The 27,530-nt window shown below is 39.3% G+C and overlaps 1 protein-coding gene across 8 annotated transcripts; it reads right to left on the bottom strand.

Annotated features, from left to right (window-relative positions):
• Positions 1 to 96: 96 nt before the first annotated feature.
• On the bottom strand, positions 97 to 22,754 carry YTHDC1 (YTH domain containing 1). 8 transcript variants are annotated; one of them, XM_042872183.1, is made up of 18 exons: positions 22,641 to 22,752; positions 20,967 to 21,101; positions 18,736 to 18,837; positions 17,811 to 18,139; positions 17,328 to 17,682; positions 15,843 to 15,932; positions 15,277 to 15,330; positions 14,584 to 14,678; positions 11,416 to 11,524; positions 11,209 to 11,326; positions 9,983 to 10,067; positions 7,861 to 8,027; positions 5,272 to 5,354; positions 3,765 to 3,801; positions 3,636 to 3,675; positions 3,469 to 3,531; positions 1,810 to 1,944; positions 97 to 1,075 (listed from the first exon to the last, which is right to left on the bottom strand). In XM_042872183.1, the coding sequence occupies exons 1-18, from the start codon at positions 22,666 to 22,668 to the stop codon at positions 851 to 853; spliced, it is 2,250 nt and encodes a 749-aa protein (XP_042728117.1). In that variant the 5' UTR covers positions 22,669 to 22,752; the 3' UTR covers positions 97 to 850. The 8 variants fall into 8 exon arrangements, 6 of the variants coding, with proteins under 6 accessions (XP_042728117.1, XP_042728118.1, XP_042728119.1 ...); XM_042872187.1 differs by having other exon boundaries at positions 983 to 1,287; positions 22,641 to 22,754; XM_042872184.1 differs by lacking the exon at positions 15,277 to 15,330 and having other exon boundaries at positions 22,641 to 22,753.
• Between the last annotated feature and the right edge of the window lie 4,776 nt (positions 22,755 to 27,530).

Here is a 27,530-nt window from a genome sequence, read left to right as displayed (position 1 = left end):
TACCTTTAAACAATTTTCTCAATACTTTCCTGGAACAGCCACATTCTAGGAAAGCAGGCAAGCTTAGAAGATCAAGAAATTCAGTCTGGAGCATCAACCATTTCAACAGTTACCAATTTATTTTTATATAAAAAAAAGAAATGGTAGCAATGTAGAGTACAGCAATATTTCCTGTTCCACACACGCAGGTTGTGAACATTCCAAGCAATGTGTACATTTTGGAAGGAGACTAGACAAGATAATTGACCAAAATGTTACTGAACACGGGCAGATTTTTTTTTTTAAAAAAAGGTTAAAAATTAGATATCAATATTGTCTTTGTAATATTGCTTTCATTACTGAAGACTGAAAAAACACTTGACTTTACAGACAGTTAAAAACAAGAAGAAAAGAAGAAAGCTGCTATGGCACCGCCAGTCAGTCAAAAATCATTCTTAATATTTGCATACTTGATAGCAGCATTCTCCCACAGAACCATGTGAAACTACAGGAAGAAAACATCAAAGCAAAAAAAATATATATATATATGGCAGTTTTCCATCAGTATTCAAAAACCTAGAATGAAGTTACTAAGTAGATGAACACTCACTGAGAATCAGTATGTACATTCTTGACTGTTTTCCATTCTGCTCCAATAGAATTGTCAAGTGTCAGCTTTGCGTATTTAGTTTTGGCCAAACTGAGTTTTTCCAGTTCACAGTTCACTGCATGCTTGGAATAAAGAGGGTCATTATAAATCTTTCTACACAATGAACTTTAAGTAGAGAGCTGAAAATAAAATGTACTACTTGTAAACACACAAAAAAATACAAGCTCTTTTTGTTTCAAGTGAGCACTGGTTCTAAACAGATTATCTTCGGTATCTACCTCTTTCTCCTCTGTCTCTGTCCCGGTCACAAATCCTCTCTCTCTCCCTTTCCCTATCACGGCCTCTGTCACGTTCTCTGTCTCTTCTATTATCTCTAGGCCGGTCCCGTTCCCGCTCTCGATCCCTCTCTCGAGGCCTGCTTCTCCGACCGCTGACAACTGCTTGTGTGCGGCGAAGAAAGTCGTCTACCCTCATGTCATAGTCGTGCTGTGATGAAAGGACAGCTGTTTATTTTCTTTGCCAGATGAAAATTCCCTCCCTGTCCTTATCCACAGGACTGGCTGTAACTCTTCGGAAAGCCCAATATGAAAGTAATAATTGAAAACAAAACAACCACCAAAAAAAATCAACTGAAAACATGCATCCATCAGTACAAGTTTCTTCTGTCATCTTCAGGGCAGCACCATACGTCTGTGTTTCTAGTGTGCATGGAGTAAAATGAGGTTCAAATGTCAGATACCAGCAGGAGATCTGAAAGCTAAACAGCTTTTGAGGACAGCTCAACAATCAGAAGTTTTCAACAACCTACTCTAGTTTTTGATGTGCCTTTAAGAGCTATAGAACTCTCCATTAACAGAAAAGTTTCTTTTTGTGCATGACTGCATGCAATTATAGAAGGCTACATCCTTATTCAAACTGAGCTTCAACAAGGAGTTCACAACTCGACAACTGTATGCCAATTTTAAGCAGACATGTCAGTTTAATGCCACATTCTGGTAATGTTTCACTTCTACATGACCTGGAAGAGAAGCTTTTCAACAATACTGAAAATAACTCATATAGTTTGACTAGGTATCTTTCAAAAGAAAACTGTATTTTTAAGATCCGTATTGTCCAAGTCAACATGTTTCAGGGTAGGCTACCTACATCTGTACCCCAAATTCCTCCCATTTCTAACCTAAACTGCAGACTTGCCTTCCCTTGTCTTTTTGGACACTTACTACTCGTTTGTCTCTATATCTTGCTTCATGTGGTACAGGATGATGTCCTGAGTATGGAGGGTGAGCTTGAGGTGGAGGTGCATGGTGCTGATAGTAAGGATGGTGTGGTGGCTGCTCCATACCTGGATACGGTGGCTACAAGAAAGTTAAAGGCAGTCTGTTTAATGTTCCAAAACAAAGGTATGTACACAAAATGTAGCACAGGGAATACACAGCAGAGGTTACTTTCATTCAGGAGGAAATACAAACATCCAAATACACAATTATTAGGCTGTGATCAGATGTAACAGGTTATTTCTCATGAAGCACGTGTGCTTTATCATTGCTCTACCACTGATTTTTCAGAAGTTCAGGGAACATCCTGCCCAGATCCAAAACATAACCTCTTCCCATATCTACCTTAAGATGATACTGTAAGTAAACTTTTGTTACTTAGTTCTGTTAACTATAGTTGGTTGTTTTTTTTTTTTAATAACAATCCATAAATCTTTTGTCCAAACTAGTAAATTATTCTCAGATTCTTTTCAGTGCCATGGCTACACATACATACTGTTTTACATGAATAAGCTTACTCTGCAAGGCAAACTATTCAACAAAATGCTAGTTGATTATATTATTATTAATATTTAAAACAAGGCATCTATTTGCTGTTTTACTCCACTTCTTTAAGTGATCAAATCATTTCTTTCAGATATTACTGAAGCATCTTGGCTTGCACTCCTGTTCACAAAACAAATAGGTGGAAGCACTGGCTTTTACGATATTTATGCAGCATGCTTAATGGAAAGGGAAAAATGACAGGAAAATCTGGAGGTTTAGCTGTGCTTGATAAACCACACCAAGTCTAACAACTTTGTTCATTTCTTTCAGTTGTAAGAAGTCAGGGCTGTGTCTCAGACGAGCAAAAATGAGAGGTATCTCCACATACCACAAATCCTTTTGCTTCCACAATACACACAAGAGCCAGAAGACTTGTTACAGCTAGACAAAATCATGACCCTCACTCTAGGTCATAACAAAGTAACTAGTTAAAATGACTTTCTCCTCACTGGATGAAGAAACCAAAGCTGAATTTAAGTACTTAAGTAATTAATTTCAATGTACATAACTGCAAGTACATGTATTCACATATATGCTCACCTGGACAGGGAAAGAAATGCATTTTAGTGCAGTATGTTTTATTTTCATCATGCTGTTCAGTGTGCTCAGCTATTTTTCCACATGCTTCACTGCCCTAACCAAAAGCAAGCCACTGTGTAACACCTCAACATGCCATGATCCTATGCAGCAAGTCCAGTTCTGAAACACCTACTGTCTGAAAGAAAACCCATTACTACAAATCTTTAGTTGAACATAAAATTTTGTTGCACCCTCTTGCGTGGGCTAAAAGAAGGGGTTGTTGTCTCCTCTGAGCTTAGAGCTCCCTGCAGGTTCAAGATTAGTCATGTTCTCACTGCTGTACTACTGACTAGAATGACAGACTACTAGTGAGAGTAAAGTAAAAATACAAATAGCTGATATAAATTACAGCATTTACAGCAGAGCTACATTTTAGAAAAAGGGAAGGGTTGAGCACAGATTGGATGCACTAGGCTTCTATAGCAGGGTACAGAAAAGCCATGCTTTGCAGAAAAAGGCAAAGTTGAATAAGACACAAACCATTCCTTGCCATGGTGGTGGTGGTCCCATGTTGTGGAATTCCCTCACGTAATCATTGTAGGACTAAAATGAAAGATAGGGATATTAATATTTGTGACAGGAGTTCTTCAGAACTGCCGAAAGCTGAATATAGGAACTTCCCCCGACATCAGCATGCACAAACTTACCCCATTTAAAAACACATCTCGTCGAACTCCTGAAAATCGTCTGTTGGGAATAAAAATTTGCAGAACTAAATTCACGTTATCCATTCGGACAAGTTACCAGGACATAAGAATAGCATGAACACACCTTACCTGTCTACTTCAGGATACCTGGGATCCTTTATATACCCTGTTCAAACATCAAGCAGTATTAATTTATTTCAAGACATTAATCTTTAAATACATACTAATTAGAATCTATTCTCCAGCTATCAAATTTTAAATTATAGCGTAACACCCATTGTATTCAGCTTCAACATAGCTATAGAAAACTTACAATTTCTTGTAGACAATACAAAGTAGCATAACATAGTAACAAAAATTGTATTTTACATATATAATATATATATACACGCATAGGAACTTGCACACAGTACAACCTATGCAAACAAAGACATGGAATTTTATTCAAATAAACTGGGAATGCCCACAAGCTTGAAGAGGACTGTGCCCAGACAATCACCACATGGCCACAGCTACTTAACAACTACGCAATCAGTAGAATCCTACTATTCCCAGCAATTTGTAAGACCAATTTCCTAATAGGTCTTGAACAAACAGTTATGCAGAAAATTAAAAAACAAACAAGGTAAAACCACCTGGAAAAGCCTCACAGAATAAAGAACAGTTTAGAATGGGGACTTTTTACAGCTACACAAAATAGTGCAAAACACCAGGCATGCTTATATTGCTAATTAAATAATGCCTTTGAGTTTCATTAGATTTTACATTTTTGTTCTGAACCCTAAATAATGGTGTTGAAAAGCCAGGAAGCAACAACACTTTTTTTTTTTTTTTCTCCAAAGAATACTAAACTTGCAGTCAAACTGGATAGATAAAAGCAGATTCTTAGGAAAGATTTAGAGATCTACTACTGAAATAGTGGGACATATATTCCCAATAGCAGTGAAGCAAGATTATGCAATTACAACTGACCATTTTTTAATATTTGCTTTCAGAAAAATAAAAATCTGCAATATTACCATTGCATAATTATATTATTGTTCTACTACCATTGCAAACACTTTTCCGGAAAGTAACAAAATTGCTTTCCCACATTCATGATTTGACCCTCTCATAAAAGGCAGTAAAAGTTTATTTTCCCTTCCTCATGTCAAGCTTGTAAAAGAAAAAAAAAAAAATATATCTGAAAATACAATTGAACATGTAATCTAATAAACCTGCTACTCAGGCAACCTCAGCTCACTTTTTCAGCTGGAAATTACTGATAAACATTTTAATTTGACAATTACTGCATTGACAAGTAGCTTAAACTATTTCTAGTGATGGGTAGGCATTTCAACTAACCACATTTAAAAGAGAATCGTGCATAAAAATTTACACAGTTGTGAGATTCTTAAAAGGGCACAGTACAGAACAACTTATTTCTCACTCAAACCAGTAAAGTTAGTGCCACAGGAATTCTGCAAGAGGTGGGTTAAACCCAAAAGCAGCACTTAAGACAAATCCTTTGCTGGTTTTGGTTTTTTTTTTTTTTTTAATCCCAGCCACATTAGAAGGACACATTTAGAATTTATAAGGATGCACTAGGAAACACTTGTGAACTGGCGCACAGAAATCTTCACAGTAAGATATTAACCTGGTCTTTGGTGAAACTCAGGGGGATAGTCAATCCTTGGTTTCTTCCTGCTGTTATGAATATCATAATCTTCTGGTCGACGCCTACATAAATTAGATATCAGAGATTAAACAAGGTTGTTTGGAGCATTCAGAACAGCAGAATACCTCAAAGGAATATCTTGAGCTGCCCAGAATCTCCGTTTAACCATTCTGAATTCCATCTAATTCAAAACATTCCACAGCTTAAGTATGATCTCAAGTAATCAAGAACTACAATCAAATTAAATACCCCTTCCTATTTTACTTTCTGGCTACAAGTGCTTCAGTAGTTAGGAAAGGAACTCTACCCACTGGTACCTCTGTAACAAACAAAAGGTAACAATTTCATCTGAAAACAGAACTTAGACTCATGCTTGAACATACGTTCCATTCTATATTCTGAACTAGTCTGTTGGACAACAGAATTTACACTTCTAAGTCCAGTTAAAATAAATGGTAAAGCATATAATTACAGTCAAAAGGCACTAATATTACTATATTTGCCAGCTATGGTGTGAGAGGGCTTATTTTTGTACATTTTAAATAAAACCGTACATTATTTGTGAAATGGCTTCCTTCACTGTAGCTTGTTTAGCTAGGCAGGCCAATAATATTTCTAATGACTTCTGATCTAACCAATTTACCAGTAATGCATCAATGCCATTGGAACAGGAAGCTCAAGAACACTTAAGCTCCCTAATTAAAATAATTAGGGCTCTCTTCTACACAAGCCACCTTTTCTGTAAGAGAACTGTTACCTGAGAATCTTATTCTCAGGGAGGAAGCTTCTTCATGAAACAGTTAGATCCCAGTCACTGTTTAATACAGAACCAAAAACTGGCTGCTAATGCTGTTTTGTCAAGGAACATAAACACTAATGGGAGACTCCAATGCTAACACAGAAGCGTTTCTATACAAATCAGCTACATACCCCTCTCTCCCCTCCCCCAATGAGCAATAAAATCACTTACAACAAAGACAGGAAATTGATAGTTTCTTGTAATGCTTAATTACTGTGCAACTTGCTCGCTGGGCAACAAGCTTTCTTTTTATGAAGAGCCATTTTTCCTCCCCCTTCCCAATTTCAGTTTTTAAAGCCCACTATACCCAGTTACTAAGCTTCTCCTCTACGAGCAAAAAGCCCAAAAACCAAAACAGTTGCATCTACAGTAAAATCAGATCAAGAAAAACAAAAGCTGGTGTAAAGAATAAACATACCGCTTTCTTGTAGTTTTGAGAGTGCATTTACGACCGGTATAAAATATGATAGAAACAGTTCATATAGTAGTCCAACTACTGACTTTTAGCTGTAAGCCACATACATAAATGGAGGCCCTGGCAGGCATGAGAAGGTGTGCTGCTGTTATATGTATAGTTTGCAGTCCATTGCAAAACCTTCACTTGTATATACTTTATTGCACTGGAAACCTCTTAGCTTAACTTCACAAGCCATCTTGGTGTTCAGTCCTTTAAAGCCAAAAATAAGGGGACGCTGCCAGGTTTCCTCCTACCTACTCGTTACAGTGTCCTTTTTTTTTTTTTATTATTTTTTAAGATCAAGGAAATGGGGACTCTTGTTAGGTATCTGTACCTACCACAGGATGTTTCCACAAAGAGGAAACGTAACCAAAGGTTTCAGCCCAAATCATACATCAGTCTGTATGCAAAGTGGCTACACAGGGAAAAGGTGTTTGGCAGAAGGGCTAATATCAGTTCTTTGCAAAGACTTCTCCAATTCTGTAACAAGTTACACCCCCTTTTATCCTGGAAAATGATGTTAAGTTCATATAGCAGTGATCAATAACCATGTCGATCCTCTAAAAATACTTTAAGTCCACAGGTACTGCCAGCATCTGGAAAGGTTGTATATACAGACACAGCAACAGCCTGTTGGTTTGTTGCCGGGTCTCCAAGGGCCACTCGATCCCTTTTGGAAAGAACCTATTGTTTTCAGAAGCTCAGCAAGATGTGTGAATTCAGTGGTTACATGTTAGAGAATATCTGGCAATGGGGTTAACACAGCACGGTGACACAATTTGAAACAGTCCCAATAATGCTCCTCCTCTTGAATATCAAAATAAATTAAATATTTTATCCTCAAAATGAGGCGGCATCTTCTGAAAAATTATCAGTGATCCTTATAAAAGTCCCATAATTGATAAGGCTTATCCAGAGACACACCTGAAAGAAAAGGCTTTTACAAGATATTAACACATTTTTGGCATATAAATATATCCTTCTCTCCATCTACCCTCCTCATAATAATGCCAAGCTTACCTACAGCTAGTGTTACACATTGCATTATCTCAATAAATTATCTGGTCTAAACTAGACGGCACTTTAAGAGCTTCCTTTTTTTCTGCAAAAACAAAGATCCCCATTTTCCTCTTGAATAATGACAGACCGGGAAATCATGTGAAATCCTCAATGAAGCCACAAACTTGTCCATGCAGCTTGATTTGAGGATTTTCTCTCTTCTTTATCGCAGGGAAAGCTTTGACGAATCACATTCCTCCATCACGTTATTCTGATACATGTGCCTATTATCAGTCCAAAGAACGTTTCTAACCTTCCCACGTCCCGAACGGGGTCGCGACGAGACGGTCGTCCTCTTGATCGGGGCTGTGAGTGCATTCTTCTCTTGTGCCTCATTTTATGAATGAGTTGATACAAGTCAATACTTTCATCAGGAGGGAACAGAAGACAAAGCTGGGTTCCGCATTCCGGCTCAATTTCCTACAATTAGTTAGAAGTTCAGTAGCGATTTATAAACCAAGATAAGAAAAACTCTCCTCAATTACATAAACAATACATATTTAAAACAAAAAAAAAATCCCCTAAGAACAAAACAAGCTCAGACCTCAGCATCACCAGAGACAAAGCAACATTCACTTACATTACCTTCCACTCTTGAACTAAAAATTTTTTAATAAAAAAGTCCAACTCCCAGGGCAACCTTATCTCCCCATTAGGCATTCAGGCCACACCACTGTTTTACTACAATATCAGAGGACTGTATTTCACCATAAAGAAAATGATCACCTATTACAGTCAGAAAAGCAACACATGTAGAAGGAGAAAAATCCATCCTAGCTTCACATAAAAATCCATGGCCTGATAAAATTGACTATTACCACTCAAAAAAGAGTTCGTCAGTCAGTGATCGACAGATCCATGAAAAGTACTAGATCAACACCTGGCAGCAGTCAGAACAAGCAAATCACACGTCAGGGTTATTAGGAAAAGAAGAGAGAACAAGAAAATCATTAAAATCATTATACCACACTGAAAGTTCATGTTCCACCTACTCCTGGGGTGTAGTTCTGATCCCTTCATCTTTACAAAAAGAAAAATAAAGGCAGTGGTACAGGGACAGAAGAGCTGGAAAAACTTCAAAGAATGTGATGTGGATAACTGCAGAAGCAGAACAATCCTTATACTGAATGACTGAACAGGTTGTGACTGTTCAGACTAAGAAAAAAGGAGAAATCTTTGGGGTATGGAGGACAATAGCTACAAGAGGAGAGTGACACTGAGTTGCTTGGAGGAGAGGGACAGAAACTTGTTGACCACTTCTTCTGGTATAAAAACCTGGGGCTATTAAATGAAGATAGCAGGAAACAACTGCAAAACAATTGAAGAAAGCGTTTTCTTCAGCCTGGTGACTAGCAGGCCTGAGGAGCGTCCTGGGAAGTATGCTGTAGATATAAAAATCTCACATGAGTTCTAAGGGTAAGAGTACACATCCTCAGAATAGAGATCCACTGGGGGTTACACAAAACGTAGACGGATAAATGACAACAACTTCAAGAAATAACCCAAGTTGAAAAGCTAGAAAAGCAAACATCAGACATTTGTTCAGTACCTAACAGTACAGCAGTATTATGAAAAATTAAAAACTCACATCTAGATTGCAACTCTGTAGCAAAGTGCATAAAACATTAAATAGATACACGTATTTTACCTTGATCATTTAAGAAAAACGTTAATGGAAATATATATATTTTTTAAAACCCACTAAATTTGAACAAGACAGAAGATACTATTTTACTTCTACTACCTAACAAAGTAAATGCGTCTATGAGGAAAAAAACAAAAACAAAAAACCCAACAACATCACATGAAGTACACATTTTCCCACTCAGTATGGGTGAGTACACAACTCCCATCTTGCCTCTGGAAAGCAGAACTCATTATTTTAAAATCAAGGTTACTCAATTCCAGCAGCAACATGCCTGCACTCTATTATGTCTGACAAGACAAAAAACCCAACTCACTACCATTTACTAGCATATGCTTTACTACGCTAGAGACTATGCCCTAAGATAAACAGGAGAAAGGAAAAACACAATGAAGAATGCAGCTGGAAATATCAGAACTGGTTCTTAAAAAAACTGATGCTATACAGGTTTACACACCATACAATTCATGACATATTTCAATCTCAAAAATATCACTTCTGTAGCATCAAACATGTTTATCACAAAGAAGAACATCAGCATGCTTTGGACTTCTTCCTTCTTCCCTAACAGCATTAGAAATGACATGAATGCCTTTGTCACAGTACTCTAACGACGAGTAAGTGATCTAAAGAGATTCCAAATCTTCTATACGTACAAACTAAGCAAGCACTAGAAGAGGCAAATTATTAAACAAAAAACGAACCAAAACAAAAAACAGCATTAACAAACCTGTCCATCACGTCCAATCTTGACCGGCTTATGTTCGTTCCAAGGATTGGTCAGATGAGCAGACTTAGTGAACGGCAGTTCACGCCTAAATATGCAAGTGGTATTATTTACAGTTTTGCCCTCATATTTTTACTTTTAAATAATAACTCGTACAATAAAACATAGCATAATGAACAATTCTGTTAACCTTCGTAGTGGCATGTCTCTGAATGAATGTATTAGTACCAGAAGGATTCAAGATTTCACATAGTATAGTCCATCCCATGACAGCCTATTTAATACTGGAATAAGTCCATTTCATTAAAGAAATGCTCGTCTTTATAAAATATTGAGATCGTGCAATAATAGACAAGTACAATCTGAATATGCTGACCAGTCTGTACGAGACACAGTATCTTCATATAACAATGTCACTGAAATAAAATCCAGGACGCCCCATCACTGGAGGCATTCAAGGCCAGGCTGGGTGGTGGCTCTGGGCAGCCTGGTCTGGTGGTTGGCGACCCTGCACATAGCAGGGGGTTGAAATTAGGTGATCACTGTGGTCCTTTTCAATCCAGGCCATTCTATGATTCTACAATCTTACTCTCAAGCTAAAATATCTTTGACATTAGAGTAGGTAACTTCCCAAGGTTCTTCCCAACCTTGATTTTCCCATAATTACAAGTGAAAATTCCTCCACGTTTTTTTCTTTCTGCCAGCACCAGAGCTCATGCAACTGTGCATTAAGACTTATGGGACCAATACAGCTTGTTTTCTTCAGACTTGTAACATTTTCTGTTTTACTCGATTATAGGAATGAACATATTGCTCACACCCTATATGTAATGCAAGCATCTCAACTTATTTTTGAACACTAGCATTTCCCTTCTTCAGCCAGATGACATACATGAGATGAACACAGGAAAAAGCATTCTGCAAGGATGGCTGTTTGTCACAGCTGTCTATCAAGCGATCAGTTGCCTCTCATCAAGAACTTCACAATATACTTTCCTAGTTCCAGGGCTAGAGTTTAGTAAAAGAAAATACTCAAGTGTTAAAAATCTCTAAGCTAATTAATGGACAACAAAAAATATTTGTACATCAGGTACAGATCTGAGTACCACGCTCAACAACATAGGGCATGGGTACATGAAGGATGGAAAATACATCTATTTATTATCATAAATAAATGATAATAACAGCATATTATTAATAAACAGAAACATAAATAAACAATTATTTACCTACAAATCCAGTCAATTTTAAAGACACCTCCCAACATTTTTGCATTCATTCCTGCAGGCAACACCCAGTGTATAGGTGATCCTCCATGATGGGATTCTGAAGACAGTCTTGCAAATCCTAGGGATTTCACATCAATTTTAACAACAGAAAAGCTACCACACAAAACATCACTTTCACTTACCTTACTAAAAGCTCATCTCCCTTACCTTGGAATTTGCCACTCTCTCTTACAGAAAATATCAAAATGACACTCCTCGCTGATCTAAATGCAGCATTAAGTTTCTTTTCATTCACTGGAAGGGTTGACCATACTCCCTAAAACAGAACAATCCCCAACCCACCACCAGAAGAGTTAATGTCAAGTGGTTCAGCTGACAGAAGATTTCAAGTACATAGCTTAGGTGAAGAAAACAAGACCAAGCTAGTGTTCAGAGATAAAAAAAGATAATAAAAAAAAGAATGGTATTTTTAACATTACTTCTTTCAGAAAACACTTTTAGCCTGTCTCATGATAAAACCTTCGGAAAAAAGTTGCCTCATCTTTTTTGAACAATGTAGATGCATTGACCACTTATAAGGTTTCATTTGTAATTACAACAGTTGATGATTACGTCTGCCTTCAGGATTTTTAAGCTGTGTTTTAAGTAACTTTGGGAGTTCATGTTTTTTGCCTTTTTTTTTTTTTTTTCCCTCAAGGAAACATATATTAGGGGGAAAAAAGCAGCATCTATGAAGAATGCTTCAAAAGCAATGCTTCCTATCTTATGATACTGACCCACAACATCAGAGGTGGATGATGGTGTTACGGCAGTGAACATTCCCACCACATTTTGCTGCTGTGCAACATACGGCAGCAAAGGGACAGTCTGACAAAATAGTGTCTAACACAGAAGAGTATAGGAAGCTAAGGTTTGTTATAAATTTCTCCATGCACAAAAAATGATGCTCTTTGACATTCATCAATGCTTGCTGAACATTGATAGAGACCAAACAGTGGCCATGAGCACACTGAGGTGGTGGGGGATGCATTTCAGCAGTGGCAACAGCAGGTCACCTCTGCTGGCACAGACCTGGATGAGAACAGCATGCAGGCTCCTGTTCATTGGTGGTGAAAATGCATAGCTAATGGCTGTGACTGTGCTGAAAAAACAAGATTTTTCAGCTGAGCATTTGCTCTATCAAATAGCACTGCTGTGCTCAGAGGTTGTTTCCATGGAAATAAACGGGAGGCACTAGATTCAGAAAGACTTCTATAAACAAAAGGTGGACAGGCAGACTTGAATGACCCTGTTGGCATGATAGATTAGCAGAGATCTTGCAGGCTTTGAAGTTCCTTTAGCAAATGCACAGATATCAAAGACACCACACCAACACAACTCGAAATAGTTTGTTCAGCATCCAACATCTTCACTGGCTAATTCCTACCTTTTACCTTCCACCAGACATTTGTGCAGCCATGTGCAGAAAAGCCCTCAACCTGCTTTTAGGCAACTGAGCTTTAAAATAGCCATTTTGCTGCACTAATGTTCCGCAACATCAGCTCTCCATTTGATTTCTCAGAACAAGTTCAGAAGAGAAGCTTATGCTTGCTTAATATGCTCAAGCTTCAGCCTCAGAATATTTTCTGTAGATAAAGAAACTGGTCTTCAACAAAAAGAAAGGACAGAGTAACATGTTTTTATGTCCTACACTATGGTCAATTACTGCTTATCTGACTTTATGACAAGCCAATTCATTGGAATAGTCACCAGAAAACTATTGATTTTCTTACCCACTTTTAGTCAGATGCTCATTGTTTTAGGTTTGTTTGTGAAATCATACTGTGAGACAGAGCAATTTCTTACATTGGCTACACAAAAGTCAACTTAAAAATGCTGTGAATCACACAACATTAAATACTTACACATCCTTTCTGCTCTGCCTTTACAGCAGCTGATGGATACAGACAGAACAGCAGGTAATATCACATCGCCAAGATTTCATGGAGGAAACCCATAGAAACAAGAAGCCCTATGCTCCAATAAGGAACACGTGTACAATTCCACTCAATGAACTTCCACCCTTAAGGAAGCAACAGCCAGGGTGGCAGCTCACCCCTCCAAACTATTTCTATCAGCAACTTCTCAACAGTGCTGTGCCCAGACAAAAATCTATCTGCACACTACAGATTCCAAAAGCTCAGCGTCACCAGAGATCCCACGTTCTCACAGACTATCCTGTACCATGTACAAAACTTATTTGATCACAGAGAAAGATCTAACACAAAGTGAAAACTGCAAAGTACCATAGCACTGAAAATGGAAAGCTCCCTCAAAATTAACAGAACCAGGAGACCCACAGTGCTGGATTTGTTCAAGAACCACTTGCCCTAAACCATATTCTGGTAACAATTACTACAATAGCTTTTTTCTTTTTTTTTTTTCTTTTTTTTTTTTTTTCTTTTTTTAAATAAAAACAGCTTTTCAAAAAAGACAAAATCATTTTCCAGAACATATGAAACAAATTCAATGCACTAATTACGAGTATTCTAAGTTCTTTTCAATAACTAGAACTTAATGTCTTGCATGGAAAAATGACAACACTGTATATATCCACTGTATTTCACAACTGGTCACAACTTAAAGTGATCGGATTTACAGAAGAATATTGTAGATTCACTCAGAAAATACCATAAGGCTAAAGTACCTCAGAGAAGCACCAAACAAAGGAGAAAAAGCTTTCAAAAATTTCCTGAACCAGCTATCCAGTGGTTGCTGATCCCTCAACATTTTCAGAATCAGATTAAACTCCAGCCTTCATTCACTCATGGCTTAAGGCCCCTTTTTAATTTTATCAAGAACAGTAACGGATGGCCTAAAAACTTCTCTGGGTTACAGTGGAAGCAGATTTGCTAACCCTGAAGAATCAGGGAGCATTAGCTTTCATCATCACCTCTACTAAGATCTGAGTAATGAAAAAAAGCATGCATGTACCAGTGTATAATCAAAGAATATTAGGATGTTATAATCACAAAATAAACAAGAGAGTTAGGCAAAGAAGACTATGATAACAAAAGAGAATAAATGGAAAGCTTACCCCTATCCTGGACTCACCCACAAAACACCAGCAGAGCAGATCTCCGGAAGAGATCCTTCCCCACTGGTAGCCAGCTCTTAAACAGGTCTAGGAGGGGTGCAGCCTGGCTCCACCCCTTCTGGCAGCACAGGTGAATTGCCTTCACCTGTGCTCCTCTGGCTGGCTCATGGCTTGCCTCAGGTGATCAATCGGATGTTCAGGCCGTGACTCAGCAGTTCCCATACAACCAGTATGCTTTTTTACAGTAAGCTGTGTCTGAATATACTCAAAGTGATCAGTTTCAAGAAAAATTAACATACCTTAGCTTTAGCAAGTGAAACATTTTCATGGTTATTACTCTTGATGAGAAAAAATCTTGCATCTTGGAGAATGTATTTAAGTTTACTTGTTTGGTCTGAAAAAAAAAGTGTAAAGTAAGTTCAACTGTAACAATTCAGTTTTCAAAAATGTTGCTGTAAGTATAGATAGTTATTTGCCTCCTTCGAAATAGACTGTATCCCACCCAATTCCTACCTATGTATCAAAACAGTCAACCACCCAACTTCAAATTTGAAATCTAAGCTGTATAGTACAAAATGCCAAGGGAAATCAAACTAAAACTTAAGATATTCAAATAAAGAAAGAACTAAAATTAGCAGGATTCAGTGATGTTCCGATATATAGGACTTATTTCCTTCCTTGAGACTCCCTGAATGAATATCAGGAAACATACATAACAACATTAATCCTCCAACAGATATTACTGATACAGTCCTCTTCTTACATGGAAGCACTTTTTTCTGCTTTGATGCTTCTGTGAGGAGGAAAAAAGGCTGAAATTTTTGCATTACATTCTCAACACATGCAAAATTAGCTCAAGATTTACTCGCTATGCTCACCGTTACGGGCTCAAAATGCTTTATATCGGAACATTACTCTTTACACATAATTTAATGAACAGAGACAATGGCTTGCTGTGGAGCATGCATTAAGAATTCAAATTTAAATGATACCTTTTTGGACAGCACGAACGGAAGATGATAATTTCTCATGCTTCTTTTCTGAACCTGTGTTTAGCCAAAGTACATTTTGTTCAGATTGAGCCTTAATAGAGATAATAAACAATTTCTACAGCCTTGTCACATACAATTTTCATTCATGACAAATTACGCTTTCTGGCGCGCACCCACACACACAAAAAGATACTGTTCCATGTGCACGAGTGTTTGTTTGTTTTAATTGTTTGGTTGGTTTTGGGTTGTTTGGTTTGGGTTTGTTTTTTAAAATAGTATTTGAACAGTTTCCTACTCAGAAAACTAGTCACTGAATCATCATCTTCCAAGTTTTAAAAAAAAGTGAAAATTCCACTTAAGCAACAGAATAGCATTAAAGTAACAAGAAAGCCCACATCCTCCCCCCACCTCCCCGAAAGGTACCCACACACAACATGCTAGAAGTCAATATTAAATTATACAAAGCTACATACCCCATAAATCTCTACAGCCAGTTACATTTATTTCAGACTACTCATTAAGACTTGATGCAAGTCAGGACAACAAGCAATAAAAGGAAAGAATACCTGCATAGGATTCGGATGCAGAACTTCCACTTCTATCAAAAACAATTGGAGAGATACCTCTAGCTCTCTTCCTTTCCTTCTTTTTCTCATCTAAAGAAAAAGATACCAAAGAATAGCAACATTTTAATCATTATGCAACAAGCAAAATTTAGATGCAAAGTATCAAAATAGGCAAATATTCATAATGGTGAAGTTAGCACTTAGCTTACACATTAAAATCCTAGTTGCTGCTTCCAAAGCAGCATTTGCTTCTTTTGCATATGCAAAAGCTTTACATTCACAAAAAAAGACAAATGCCACAAACCCAGAAATTGCATGCAAAGTTGAAAGACAGAATTAATCTCCTAGGTGTTCTAGTAAGGGTTGTTTAGTTCTTCTCTTCAGCCTTCAGCAAAATTTACAGAGCACAAACTCTTGACAGTGACATGGACTTGCTTGCTCAAAGCTTAACAAAATGTCAGGAAGTATGAAAACAAAACACTGTAGCACACAGTTAGTTGCACTCTAAAAAAAGGGTATACTACAGACCTTTTCAGAGTAACTATTACATATTTACTTGTCTTTAGGTTATACTCCTCTGTTCGATAATTCCAAATAACAAAGCTGAATCAAAACACAGATGTTAAGCAGGACTGCCTATGAAGACTTTAGATCAAGAAGCTAAACAAGAGGAAATTCAACAATGCAGTAAGCTTCTTCTAAGAAAAATTTACACTGTACTGAAGTTTCTCCACTGTACAGCAATTACAATAGAGATGACCTTTCTCAAGGCTTACTTGATCCAAATCCTTTGTCTGCATATATAGAAACAACTAGGGGAGAATGTTCAGAGGATACTCAGAAAGCAGGTTTGTGTGAACCTGAAATCCTCCAAACAATGCAGTACTTATGTCGTTAACATTTCCTATCTGTAACTCAGCACCAGTTACACTAAACAACTGAGAAGCATTTGTTTCTAGTTTTTGCTCAAAACTTCTCTTATTCCAAGTTTGTCTTAATAGCTAATAATTTCAACTTACGCTCAAACTTGCTGTATAGAAGGCAGACATTGCTCAACTACCCAACATCATCTTTTCTCTGATGAAGACAGTGCTTTGACTGCACCAGTTTACCTGGTCACTCATCTACATGAATATATAATAGCTTATCTCCAGTAAGATGAATTGCATGGGAAATTAAGCCATGAGAAAATGTTAACTAAGAAACTACTAACTACGAAAAACACTAACATCTCAAAGCACTGAGCAACAAGGTCCAAGCAATCAAGAATATGAATCTTCAGCATAGAAGTCCTGGTACCTGCAAGTGCTAGTATAATGAGAAATCACTTCCCAGTAGGATTCTTCTTTCCCTACAATATTTCAATATTAATATCTTATTGACTCGTGTTGCTGAAGATTACACACGTTCATTAAACCGTATCCTACAGTTAGCTAAACTCTCAATGGCAAGGTGTTTCAGATCAGGATGTTAAATGCCACCTACCTGATTCATCTGAACCGGAAGCAGATCTGACCGACCCGTCTGTGAAAGAGGCAGATTCAGAATCAGAATCGCTGGCTTCACTTCGTGTGTCATAGTCGTTTCCTTCCTTCTGATCTCTCTCATCCTGTTCATACTCTTCTTCATCTTCTTCCCCATCTTCTTCCACCTCTTCATCCTCCTCCCCTTCATCATCATCTTCTTCTTCCATTCCTTCCTCCTCATTTTCTGTATTGCCTTGTTCAGAAGAACCACTGCTACCAGTCTCATGGTCTGAACAATATTCCTCAGAGTTAACCTCTTCTTTAGAAGAATGGCTGGATCTGCTTGGTCTTCTATCCACATCATGTCTCATTCTCTGATGTTTAAAGAAAAAGTGAATCAGTGGTCACATAACATTGTTAGGATGCACACACAGTCCTAAGAGAACGTGCCTTATAAAAGTCTCAGTCATTTTATTTATAAGGCAGCAAGAACATTTAATACCTCTGAACCATCTGGTGTGGAAGACTTTGCCCTTCTGTCAATATCCCTCTTCCTCAGACAAGTCTTTTCTGGTTGTCCTTTATAAGGATCCCTGGAACTGCTTGACACGCGTGTTTTTCGATCACCATCTGGGCGTCTGTTTCTATCAGACCTCTGGTACTCCTCATTCTTGTATTCTGATACTGGCTTTCCTTTTGTAGTCACTATTCTCTTGTTATTGCTAACTGATGAACTAGGAGGCTTTGGCATCATCTGCCTCGATGAATGCACAGAAGGCTTTTGTCTCTTGCTTTCAACGTTTTCCAACCTGTCACTTTTTCTTTTTGATCCTTAAATAAGAAGAGATATCAAGCTCAAAGTTATTTTGTATAGCAAACCTGAACCTCTACAGAGACTCCTGCTTTCTGTACTTTTGGTAAATGCCCTGTTGCACTCAGTTGTAAGTTCAGTAACAACATTTAGAAAGGCTTGTTTGGAACAGCTGATGCTGTAAAATTTGCATAACACTTTAAAAGAGCAACTAATCCCTTAGGTTTCGATAGGTGTTTTCCAAACATCATACATAGGAACATTAAGCAAATACTTATGATATTGGCCTAAAGCATATTAACTGAGCTAGAACAAGACTTGTGGACCCCCTGGCTCCATTTCACTTCATTAAAGCAAACAGTACAGACTTTTCCAACAGCAAATACACTCATGACAATGCAGCCTCCACAATTACTTCTAAGGCAAAAAGTAACCAAGTTAAAGCTTGTTTGGAAGGTCAGGTGAAAGAGTAGACCCCCTTGGAAGACATTTACTCCTTAATTCTTTGAATCAGGTTCTAAAACCTGTTACAAAGACTTAACCCTAGTAATACAGACAATTTTTTTTTTCCTTTTACACCTTTTTACATAAGACATCCACTACAAAAGTCACCTACCCTTTTTCTCACTTTTATCTTGCTCACTGTCCGGGTTATATAACTCATCATCTTGGTCAGGAGCATCAGTTAAAATGTCATCCAGAACATTTAGTTCACCATCTGAAAACAAAAAAGAACAATTATAGTCTGAAGACACAAACTACAGTAAAACTGCTATTTAGAAAACAGAACATTTCCTTTACAAATCTACCACACAGCAAAAATTAAAGTTCTCTCGATTTTGTTCTTTCCAAAATTTTGCTTAGATGCACGGATTGAGTAAAACCAATAGAAGAATTAAAACATGCCACGGGATGCATTTAAATCCCTGAATAAGGTCCAGCTTGGCTCCTCACACTATACTTTGCAGGAAAGTTGACCTATAAATGGAAGCTTAATAAATAAGCCAGTACAAAATTTGAAAAATAAAAAAAAACACAACAAAACAGCAAGAGACTGCGATATAGTCTGAGTGCCATCAGCGAAGTGGAGGGACCTTTCTGCTCCAAATTCTGAAGATCTTGCAGCTTAAATTATTCCCACACTTCTGTACTAATATTATTGTTCTCATTGCCATGTTAGGAAGGGAATTTTGTGATATACCTCTAAGGAAGAAGCCAAAAAAGGGCAAGATAAATCAACAGAAAGAACGTGAGCTAGGTCATCCCACTGAAGAAGTGGAAAGACAAATTTGCCGTAAAATTAATTCTGAGTTGCTCTAAAACAACTCTACAACTAATTCACTTTGATCAACAGGAAAAGAAAAAAAAAAGAAAATCCATGCTAGAAGCAGTAAATGACCACACTTGTCACACAACTTTTAAAACTTGTCACTGCTTCCAGCTGTTTCACTTTGAGTGAAACCAGAGGGGATACGTGGTGATTCCGGTAAAAGGATTCCTGGGATGGGAGACAGCAAATCATTACTCTAATCACATTCAAAATAAGACTGGACTAAGCCCTAGCACATGTAAGGAAAATAACAGAGAAAGTATTAACTTTGCAGTCTCATATTATTTCTCCTACTTTCTAAAATTTTGAGCTCTTTAACTCTTCATTGCTGCCAGTGACTTTATTTTCTGCTTTAGAAAACAAAAGCGGACAGACAGCCAGGATTCTTGTGCAGGACTGAACTGGAATAAAGCAGTAAAGAAAGTCACTCCAAGTTGGACTTCTTTACACCAAAACCTGGAGCTGTAACACAAGATAAGTTTTACAGCTCAGTATTAGAAAAAGATAACCCACACCAGAAAGGAAATTGAGCTCCTCTCTTCTATATACACCGGAATCACCATATGCTAGCGTCCCTCCTAGCACTTCTGTGACAAGGGAATGTAGAAGTGGTCACTGAACTGCACAGCTGCTGTTGATGATGCAAAGGAAGTGGTGCACAGAGAAGGTTAAGTTTTTCAGCATCAGCATGAAAAGGACATTCAAAGGTAATGCAAAGTTACATTATAATTCTCTCAGGAGCAGACCTTTATGCTTGCAGATAGTATACATCCACATACAATATTCTTGCCATTAATGATCAGAAATTTAAGGGACAGGCTGATAGCTGTGCAACTGCTAAACAAGGTTTGCAATTTCCTGGATTGCATCACATTCCCCACAGAAGACCAGGCAAGTTCACAACATATGATTTTATTACTGGAGACTAGTGAAAAATAGGTGTACTAGAATTAAATGTATCACCCATCGCAGATCACAAATACTGAAACTCAGCCTCATTTCTGTTATAGGGAGGCAACAGCATACTTGTGTAAAAGATAATTAACCTAGCTACTGAAGTTGCATGCAGAAGTGTTAAAAAATTTGCCTATCAGCTGCTTCCAAAACAAGTGAAAAAATAATAAAAATGTAATGGAATAAGCAAGTCTGATGCAGACTCTCTGATAAGTGCTTTCAGGATTAGGTAGGCTTGATTTATAGTCAGAACCCTAAAGAAGTACCCCAAGGAGAGAAGGAAAGGTTTCCCCACCCTTTCTGTGATGCGTTTGACTCCTAAGAAATTTCCAGATGTATTTAGCAGCCTGCTGACGCAAAAAGGGCAGTGCGACCACACAGCTCCTACCCGTCACCTGCATCAGGTATACTGCCCAAATGCCTTTCATAACATGATTCCACTCACTCCACTGTCACTGTCAGCGTTCAATCAGATAGCTAAATTATCTCAGAGAGATCAAGATAAGCATCAGGAAAAGCACAAAAAAAGAAACAGAAAAACAATAGAGGGACAGATTTCTTACAGTTCATCTCTGCTGAAGGGGGAAGGTCCACATGGGTCCATTTCACTACAGACACTCCCAACTGGGCTCTCCTGCAACTCATCTTATGTTGACTCCGGGATGTGTTGGATCCCTCCATGAACAAATTTAACTCACCTGAAACAGCAGGAAAGTAACCTGGGGAGAGTGTTTTTCCTCTGCTGGCCAAAAGAGTTAGATCTATTCAAGGAAGGGTCCAAACAAGAATCTGAATTGGCAAACAGAGGGGATAAGACCAGGCAATTTAAAACTGAAAGGGTCAGTGATGTTTATTTTCACTTTCCCTAAGCAGTGAAATAGCATTTCTCTCTTGAAAAGAGTATAAAAATAATATCACATTTACAGCAGAAACAAATTCAGTTACAAACAAATGTGCATTAATATTTACTACTAAATTAGAATCAGTCCTTTCTGAGGGTAGAAAACTGAAAAGCAAATTAAAACACAAAACTAAAAAGCTTCTTGTCTGTTACTCATGATTTTATCACTATCACTGATTAAAAAAATAAAGAAAGAAAAAACATCCTAACAACAAAAAAGGGCAAGCCTAGCTGGAAAACATGGTTATAGAAGTTGAAATTTAGAAAGTCAATAGTAAATACTTCAATTTCACTGCTTTACTACAATGACAGCTCAAGTCTGTTTCAAAACGGTCAATTATATCTAACCTCTCTAGTTTTAAAATAATAAAGGTAAGAATCAAACATCAGAAATACTTTTAGTTGTCAGCTCTAAGAAAATCTAGTAGGAATTTTGAACATGATCTGGTTTCACAGTACGTGTTAAATGTAGCAAACTTTCACCATTCTGAGATATGGCCAAAGACATTCGACAGCCTGCAAGAAGGTTTATGGGAAATGTATATTCCACAGAAATACAAAATGATGCAAACCACCCCACACCCCGTGTGATCCTTTTTCAGAAAACTGCCTATAATCTGCGCTAGCCACCAGCCAGCAATCTCCTACATCTGAATTATGCTTTAACTTCTTTAAGGCCAATTTAGTGAGGAACGATGTATGTAACATATAATATTTCAGGCACTGTGCAGATCACTTAAGCTTCTGCACAGGAAGTTTTAAACGTTCAGAATATACATTGCCCTGGAAAAAAAAACTGATTTCAAGTGTATTTACCCACAGGGCCTAGTAACCTTCAGCAGCTAAATAAAGCAGTAAAACCATTGGAAAGTATCAAAGGAATGCAATTAAAAGCACCTAATGTCAGTTTCTGCTTACTGAAATGACCGCAGCCCTTGACAGAAAACCCCCCAGAAAAGAAATATGGCCGTGGTTCCCAGTATAACTGCAGCAAACCGGACGCCTCCGGAAGCGCCCACCCAGTGAGCAAGGCTCAGCTCTCTGCCCTGTGCCCCACTCCCCCCCCAGTCACCTCGCCCCAGTTGGGCCCCGTCACCTCCAGCACCTCGCTGCCCCCTAAAGTGCCTGCCCGCACAGAGGGCCCGTGCCACATCCTCGAGCCGGCCCCAGCGAGCATCTCCTGCCCCCCCTCTCTTCTCATGGACGCTCCCAGGACGAAGGCCCAACGCCACCAACCGAGCAGGCCCCGCGAAGGGCGGATGGCTCAGGCAAAGGACAAGCTCCCGAACCGCTCCCCTAAACCCAGCGCCCAGCCGCCACCCGAAGCTCCGGGTACCTTTCTCTTCCCTGCTGTCCGCCGCCATCCCGCTGCTGCCGCCGCCACCGCGACGCGCTCAGCGCTTAAGATGGAGGCACCTTCTCCCAGCGCGTAACAATTCCCGCCCCCCAGCATGCACCGCTTTGTTTACGCACTGAGCTGCGGCCGCCGCAGGTGGGCGGGAAGAAAGCGGCGCTCGGTTGCGCATGCGCTGTGGGAGAAAGGCAGTGTGCGCATGCGTAGTCCTGACGTTTTTAGGGGAGTTCGACAGGATGGGTGCTTCTAGTTTGTTCTGCTTTAGTTGCGTTTGTGGATTTAGTGTTTTTTTTTTTTCTGTTAGCAAGCGAGCTGTAAAGAAGGAAAGAAGAGTAGAAGAGGGGTATAGAGGTGGAAGAAACGGCCTTGCTTTCTTAGTTTTGGGGGAGGCCCGTGTCTGGTGTTTTTGCATTTCTGTGGTGGGTGCCTGAAGCGGTGGAGCTCTTGTGGCCCCTTAGTAGGATATAGCAGTTGTGGCTTTCTCTACTGCTGGGAATTGGGCTTCCCCAGATTTTTCTCAGACATGTAAATGGCTTGTGGGTCTGAGGGAAGTCTGTTTGTGGCTTTGTATTTTTTTTTTTTTTTTTTTTTCCTCAAGCTGAGCTAGTTGTTTTCTGGCTGTTTTTTTTTCTTACAGCAGCATTCAGCTTGTTTTGTAATAACTCTGTTTATGATACTGAGTAGCGTAGTCAATACATTAGAAGGAAGGGAAAACATCCAGTGGGACCTGGACAGGCTGGAGAAGTAGGCCCATGAATAATCTAATGAGGCTCAATAAGGCCGAATGTGAGGCGTTGCACTTGAGTGGGGGCGATCCCAGGTATTTATACAAGCTGAGGGAAGATCTCCTTGAGAGCAGCCCTGCAGAGATGGCCTTGGGGGTCCTGGTGGATGGGAAGCTGGATGTGAGCCAGCAGTGTGTACTTGCAGCCCGGAAGACCAACTGTTCTGAGCTGCATTAAAAAAGGGGCTGGCCAGTAGGGAGAGAGAGGTGATTGTCCCCCTCTACTCAGCTTTTGTGAGGCCCTATCTGGAGTATAGCATCTGTGCCTGAGGCCCCCAGTATAGGGCTTAGAGCTCTTGGAGCAGGTCCAGAGGAGGGCCGTTAAGATGATCAGAGGGCTGGAGCACCTTTCCTATGAGGAAAGGTTGGGGGAACTGGGCTTGTTTAGGTTAGAGAAGAGAGAGCTCCAGGGAGACCTCATAATCGTCTTTCAGTACTTGAAAGGAGCATATAAACAGAAGGGGATGCGGCTGTTTACAAGAGTGGGTAGTTATAGGACAAGGGGGAATGGTTTTAAACTGAGACAGGGGAGGTTCTGGTTAGGTATTAGGAGGAAGTTTTTCACACAGAAAGTGATGACACACTGGGACAGGTTGCCCAAGGAAGTTGTGGATACCCCATCCCTGGAGGTATTCAAGGCCAGGCTGGATGTGGCTCTGAGCCGTCTGGTCTGGTGGTTGGCAACCTTGCACATAGCAGGGATGTTGAAACCAGATTATCATTGTAGTCCTTTTCAACCCAGGCCATTCTGTGATTCTATGTATAGAATAAACATGTTTTATCAAGCCATGTTGTCTTTTAAAAAAAACTTAGGATTGGTGTGTGTTTTCCTAACCAGTGAGTGAAAGCAGTTAGTGCCTGAATTTCACTTTCTTGGTAGCTTGTGAGGTGATGGAGGCACCTGAGTATTTTATTAGATTATGTATTTATTAGCTATCTTGTTCCTGTTACAGAAGTTCTACCAGACTATTCTGCTCCTTGGGAAAGGTGGTGCTATGTGGTGACAGCTGCTATAGACTGGCAATTCTTATTCTCAGACTGTAGGTTTTTGCTAGTGTCATCTGATGGACGCAGCAGTCTTCTTGCTGCCATGACTTCCTCCTACAAGAGCAGTGTAGTTTCAGGATGCCTTGCTTGGGATTTCTGATGTGTGTGCTTGCCCTTACAGAGTGGGGCTTTCACAGAATCACCCGGGTTGGAAGGGACCCCAAGGATCATGTAGTTCCAACCCCCCTGCCTAGCAGGGCCACCAAACATACACATTCAGATCAGGTTGCCCAGGACCCCATCCAACCTGGCCTTAAACACGTCCAAGGACGGGGCATCCACAACCTCCCTGGGCAGCCCGTTCCAGGGCCTAACCACTCTCCTAGTAAAGAACTTCCCCCTAACATCCAACCTAAATCTTCCCTCCTTCAACTTAAAACCATTTCCCCTAGTCCTGCTGTTATCAGCCCTTTTGAAGAGTTGGTAACAAACATCTGGTCAGCCCAACACCCTTTGGTTAGCTGACCTAGAATGTTGTGAGGGAGCATGTTTCCATTCTAGTGATGAAGGTTAGAGTACAAAATGTGCAGTGTTGTTGGTCAGTATCATCCTACTTGTTTCGAAGGTATCATAGCAAAGCCCAAAAGGAGGATAAAAACATCACTGTAAAGCTGTAATACTTTTCCAGTGAATTATTATAAACTAGAATGAGGTGAAGAAGGGGGGGGGAAAAAACTCCTGTGATTCTTACAGGAGATAGGAAGGTAAATGCATTTTGACTTTGTAGTGGCTTTCTTATCTGAGTAAAGACTGTTGCTGCTTTGGTGATCTGTTTCGACATTTACTCATCTGTGAGTCTTTATCCTTTCTGTGAAATTATGCTTCCTGATATATTCAGGATTTTACCCTACCAAGTTTTTTTGACACTAAACTCCTCGGTTCTTCAATCATAGACTGAAAAGCAATTTTGGTAGGCATATGTTCTTGTCACTTCAGTTGGGTAAGCAGCTTATGGAGTGCCATTCAGCAGCTGGAATGCACACAACAGGTTTACTTAGCCTGTGTTATTCCTGAGCAATTCTTGCCTTTTTGTTTACCAGTGGCTACCTTGTGATATTGATTTATTGCCTCCTTTAGGTTAGATTTTTGGAAAGAAGTTTGAGAGAACCAACCAGAAAACCTGTCAAGCTGTGTGCCTTCCACTAGGTGATGCCATTGCTGTGAGTTAACGGGAAGGACACTTAGAAGGAGCTGCAGTTCATGGCAGTATACTTCTCTTTGAATCTTGCAGACACTTTAAGGCAACCTAGGAGAAGGCCATGCTTGACAGCCAGGTGTAGCCTCTTGCTGGGTTTCATCCCTATAGTGTGGCACAAAGTTAAATTACAGTTAGTATCTTCATGTAGTATGTTTGGAAAAAGTAAAAATCTACAGATGAGGACAGCAGCTGGAACCTTACTTGAGGTTGAAATCATTTCTTCTGAGTCTCACTTTTGCGTGGGAGGGCAAGATTAAACTATCTCCAGAAATCCCTTCCAGCCTTAGCCATTTTGCCGTTATGTTATTGATGGGTGTTTGTGCAAGAATTGTATGGTAAGAGCTGCTCCTTGATGCAGTGAAACAGTTTGTAACCTATGTGGAAATCCACAGCTGCAGTATACCAAATCCAGAAGGAGATGGGAGGAACAAAGGGCTTCTAAGCTTGGTAGTGGGATTCCTTTTAGCTCTCGCTGTGCCAGAGATTTGGTGCGCAGCCTTTTAGTTTAAGGGACAGTTAATTGCATTGCCCAAACCTGTTCTAAAAGGAATGTAGAATTCCCATAGTGTCTGCAGAGAGTGCTTCAGAACTGAATTGAGAGACCCTCTGACTGGAAGTTCTCCCTTTAAATGGCCTTCCTAAAACCTCTGTATTAGTCTGTTCTTGTCTTTTTGCAAGTAATGGTTGATGGGTATCTTTAAATTGTTCATTAAAGATGGGCTGCTTGTGAGGAGTGTCAGTGGTGACTGAGAATAATCTAAGTTCTAGCTCAGATGTGAGATCTGGGTGTGCTTTTGTGTGCAGGCCTTTTTCTGTCTGTGAGAGGCTTGAGCAGAGATTGTTGCTGACTGTACAAGAAGTAGATTTTGAAAAATGACTTGGTTGTAGGCTTGTTGTAGCTTGTGTAACTTGAAACATCTCCACTTATGTATGAAACAAGTGTGCTCTGTCAAGCCACGTTGTCTTTTAAAGAAATTTAGGATTGGTGTATGCTTTCCTAGCATAATGTAGGTGAAAATAGTGCCTGTGCTTTGATTACCTTTCTGGGCAGCTTGTGAGGTGATCAGGGCACTGTACAGAACTGAGATGATGGAATACCACCTTTTTAAGGTAGGTTAATTGATCTGAGTTGGATTAAGATGAAAAATCCATTGATTCAGAATTTCTCTTCCAGATTGCAGGACAAGATTTAATGCTGTTCCTCTTCTCAAAAGGCACATTTGTACAGGTGTGATGCAGATCAGTAGAGAGCCATTCATGTAGCTGAATTATGGTATTCGTGTATTCTGCTGATCTGCCTGTGCATTTGGGTAATGTCACCATGTCTGTAATTCTCATAAAGGCTCACAAACTTTCGGATTGTGTGACTGTTAATCCTTGTCCTTTACCTAGAATCCTGCAGAATAAGGGGTAGGTTATAACCACTTTTCTCTACCGTACTCTAATCTGGTTATGCCAAAAATCCTTTCTAGGTTTACTTTGTGATGCTTGACATAATTTTGGCTGTGTCAGCCCATGGAATATGTTTTCTATTGAAAGGAAGATGTGGATTTTCTGAAAGAAAACTTCAGAGAGTGCTGGAAAATACTTGTTGGCATGAGTAGTGAATTGTTGTTCGTATTTGGTTTGATTTCTGGTTTGAACCTTAAGTAGACTGCAGGAACTGCAGAAATGTGGTTTGTGTGCCTTTTGTTTCTCGGCCTGAGTGCACTGACAGTAGCGTGCTTCCTGTTTATAATTGCTGTACTCTGGACTGAGTGTATGCCAAATCCAAGCACTTCCAATAACTGAGTTTATTGGTTGTGTTATTACAGTGTAAACAGGAAACTCCCTGAAAATATTA

Source organism: Lagopus leucura, unplaced genomic scaffold (assembly GCF_019238085.1).
Source record: "Lagopus leucura isolate 7727_CA_CO unplaced genomic scaffold, USGS_WTPT01 Super-Scaffold_100004, whole genome shotgun sequence".
Classification (NCBI taxonomy): domain Eukaryota; kingdom Metazoa; phylum Chordata; class Aves; order Galliformes; family Phasianidae; genus Lagopus; species Lagopus leucura.
The sequence above is the reverse complement of the archived record's forward strand: the minus strand, read 5'-3'. Positions and strand labels throughout refer to the sequence as shown.